Source organism: Babylonia areolata, chromosome 18, assembly GCF_041734735.1.
Source record: "Babylonia areolata isolate BAREFJ2019XMU chromosome 18, ASM4173473v1, whole genome shotgun sequence".
In the NCBI taxonomy this organism is placed as follows: domain Eukaryota; kingdom Metazoa; phylum Mollusca; class Gastropoda; order Neogastropoda; family Buccinidae; genus Babylonia; species Babylonia areolata.
Genome location: NC_134893.1, coordinates 72,941,174 through 72,942,883, shown reverse-complemented (window position 1 = coordinate 72,942,883; position 1,710 = coordinate 72,941,174). Strand labels below are relative to the sequence as shown.

The 1,710-nt window shown below is 46.8% G+C and overlaps 1 protein-coding gene across 1 annotated transcript in view; it reads right to left on the bottom strand.

The window, feature by feature from the left end:
- Window positions 1–1,048: 1,048 nt before the first annotated feature.
- The window catches only part of LOC143292149 (uncharacterized), a 24,915-nt gene continuing 24,253 nt past the window's right edge, over window positions 1,049–1,710 (bottom strand). The window contains exon 9 of the mRNA XM_076602336.1: window positions 1,049–1,377. Within this exon, the coding sequence (XP_076458451.1) occupies window positions 1,141–1,377 (237 nt within the window). The 3' untranslated portion in view covers window positions 1,049–1,140. The remainder of the gene's footprint in view (window positions 1,378–1,710) is intronic.

Here is a 1,710-nt window from a genome sequence, read left to right as displayed (position 1 = left end):
TGTCTGTAGAGGGTGAAGTCAGTCCTGGCTGTCTGTAAAGGGTGAAGTCCTGGCTGTCTGTAGAGGGGTGAAGTCCTGGCTGTCTGTAGAGGGTGAAGTCCTGGCTGTCTGTAAAGGGTGAAGTCCTGGCTGTCTGTAGAGGGGTGAAGTCCTGGCTGTCTGTAGAGGGTGAAGTCCTGGCTGGGTTAAATCAGTCCTGGCTGTCTGTAGAGGGTGAAGTCCTGGATGTCTGAAGAGGGGTGAGGTCCTGGCTGTTGTTCCGGCGTTACAAATAGGGGTAGGGGAAGGGGGGAGGTGGGAGGGGGTGGGGGTAGGTCCTGGCTGTTTGCAGAGGGGGGAAGAAGCCTTGGCATTTTCCATCCTAATAAGCTGTTGTTGTTGCTGCTGCTCTTGTTGTTGATGTTGTTGCTGTCAGTGTTTACACCATGACATTGTTAAAGTTGGAGGAAGAGGATGACGCCTTTCTGTTGTTGTTGTTTTGCTGTTGTTGTTTTTGTCGCTGTTGTTGTTGTCGCTGTTGTTGTTGCTGTCGCTGTTGTTGTTGCTATCCCTGTTGTTGTTGTTGTTGTTGTCGCTGTTGCTGTTGTCGCTGTTGTTGTTGTTGCTGCTGTCGCTGTTGTTGTTGCTATCGCTGTTGTTGTTGTTGTTGATGCTGTTGTTGTTGCTGCTGTCACTGTTGTTGTTGCTGTCGTTGTTGTTGCTGTCGCTGTTGTTGTTGCTGTCGTTGTTGTTGCTGTCGCTGTTGTTGTTGTTGCTATCCCTGTTGTTGTTGTTGTCGCTGTTGCTGTTGTCGCTGTTGTTGTTGTTGCTGCTGTCGCTGTTGTTGTTGCTATCGCTGTTGTTGTTGTTGTTGCTGCTGTCACTGTTGTTGTTGCTGTCGTTGTTGTTGCTGTCGCTGTTGTTGTTGTTGCTGTCGCTGTTGTTGTTGCTGTCGTTGTTGTTGCTGTCGCTGTCGCTGTTGTTGTTGTTGCTGTCGCTGTTGTTGTTGTTGCTGTCGCTGTTGTTGTTGTTGCTGTCGCTGTTGTTGTTGTTGCTGTTGTTGTTGTTGTCGCTGTTGTTGTTGCTGTCACTGTTGTTGCTGCTGTCGTTGTTTTTTGCTGTCGCTGTTGTTGTTGTTGCTGTTGTTGTTGTTGTCGCTGTTCACACCATGACGTTGTGGGACTTTGAGGAAGAGGAGGACGTCATCCTGTTGTTGGCAGGGACTGTGGACTTGGAGAGGTTGGTCATGTCCGTGCTGGCGGACTTGGTGACCTTGAACTTCCTCCTCCTGCACAACTTGTCCCGGAGCAGGGACAGCACCTTGCGTGTGAAGACGAAGGAGAGACAGATGAACAGTCCTTGTAGGCTGTTCATGATGACGAAACAGTACGTCAGTACCTGGCACACACATACAGGGCATCAGGCAAGGTGACAACAACAACTCATAATGATAACAACAGTAGTGACAACCATTCTTCATAATGACAATGAAACAACTCATAATGATAATGATTATAACAACCACTCTTCATAATGACACTGAAACAACTCAATGATAACAATGGTAGTGACAACCACTCTTCATAATGACACTGAAACAACTCATAATGATAAAATGGTAGTGACAACCACTCTTCATAATGACACTGAAACAACTCATAATGATAAAATGGTAGTGACAACCACTCTTCATAATGACACTGAAACAACTCATAATGATAAAATGGTAGT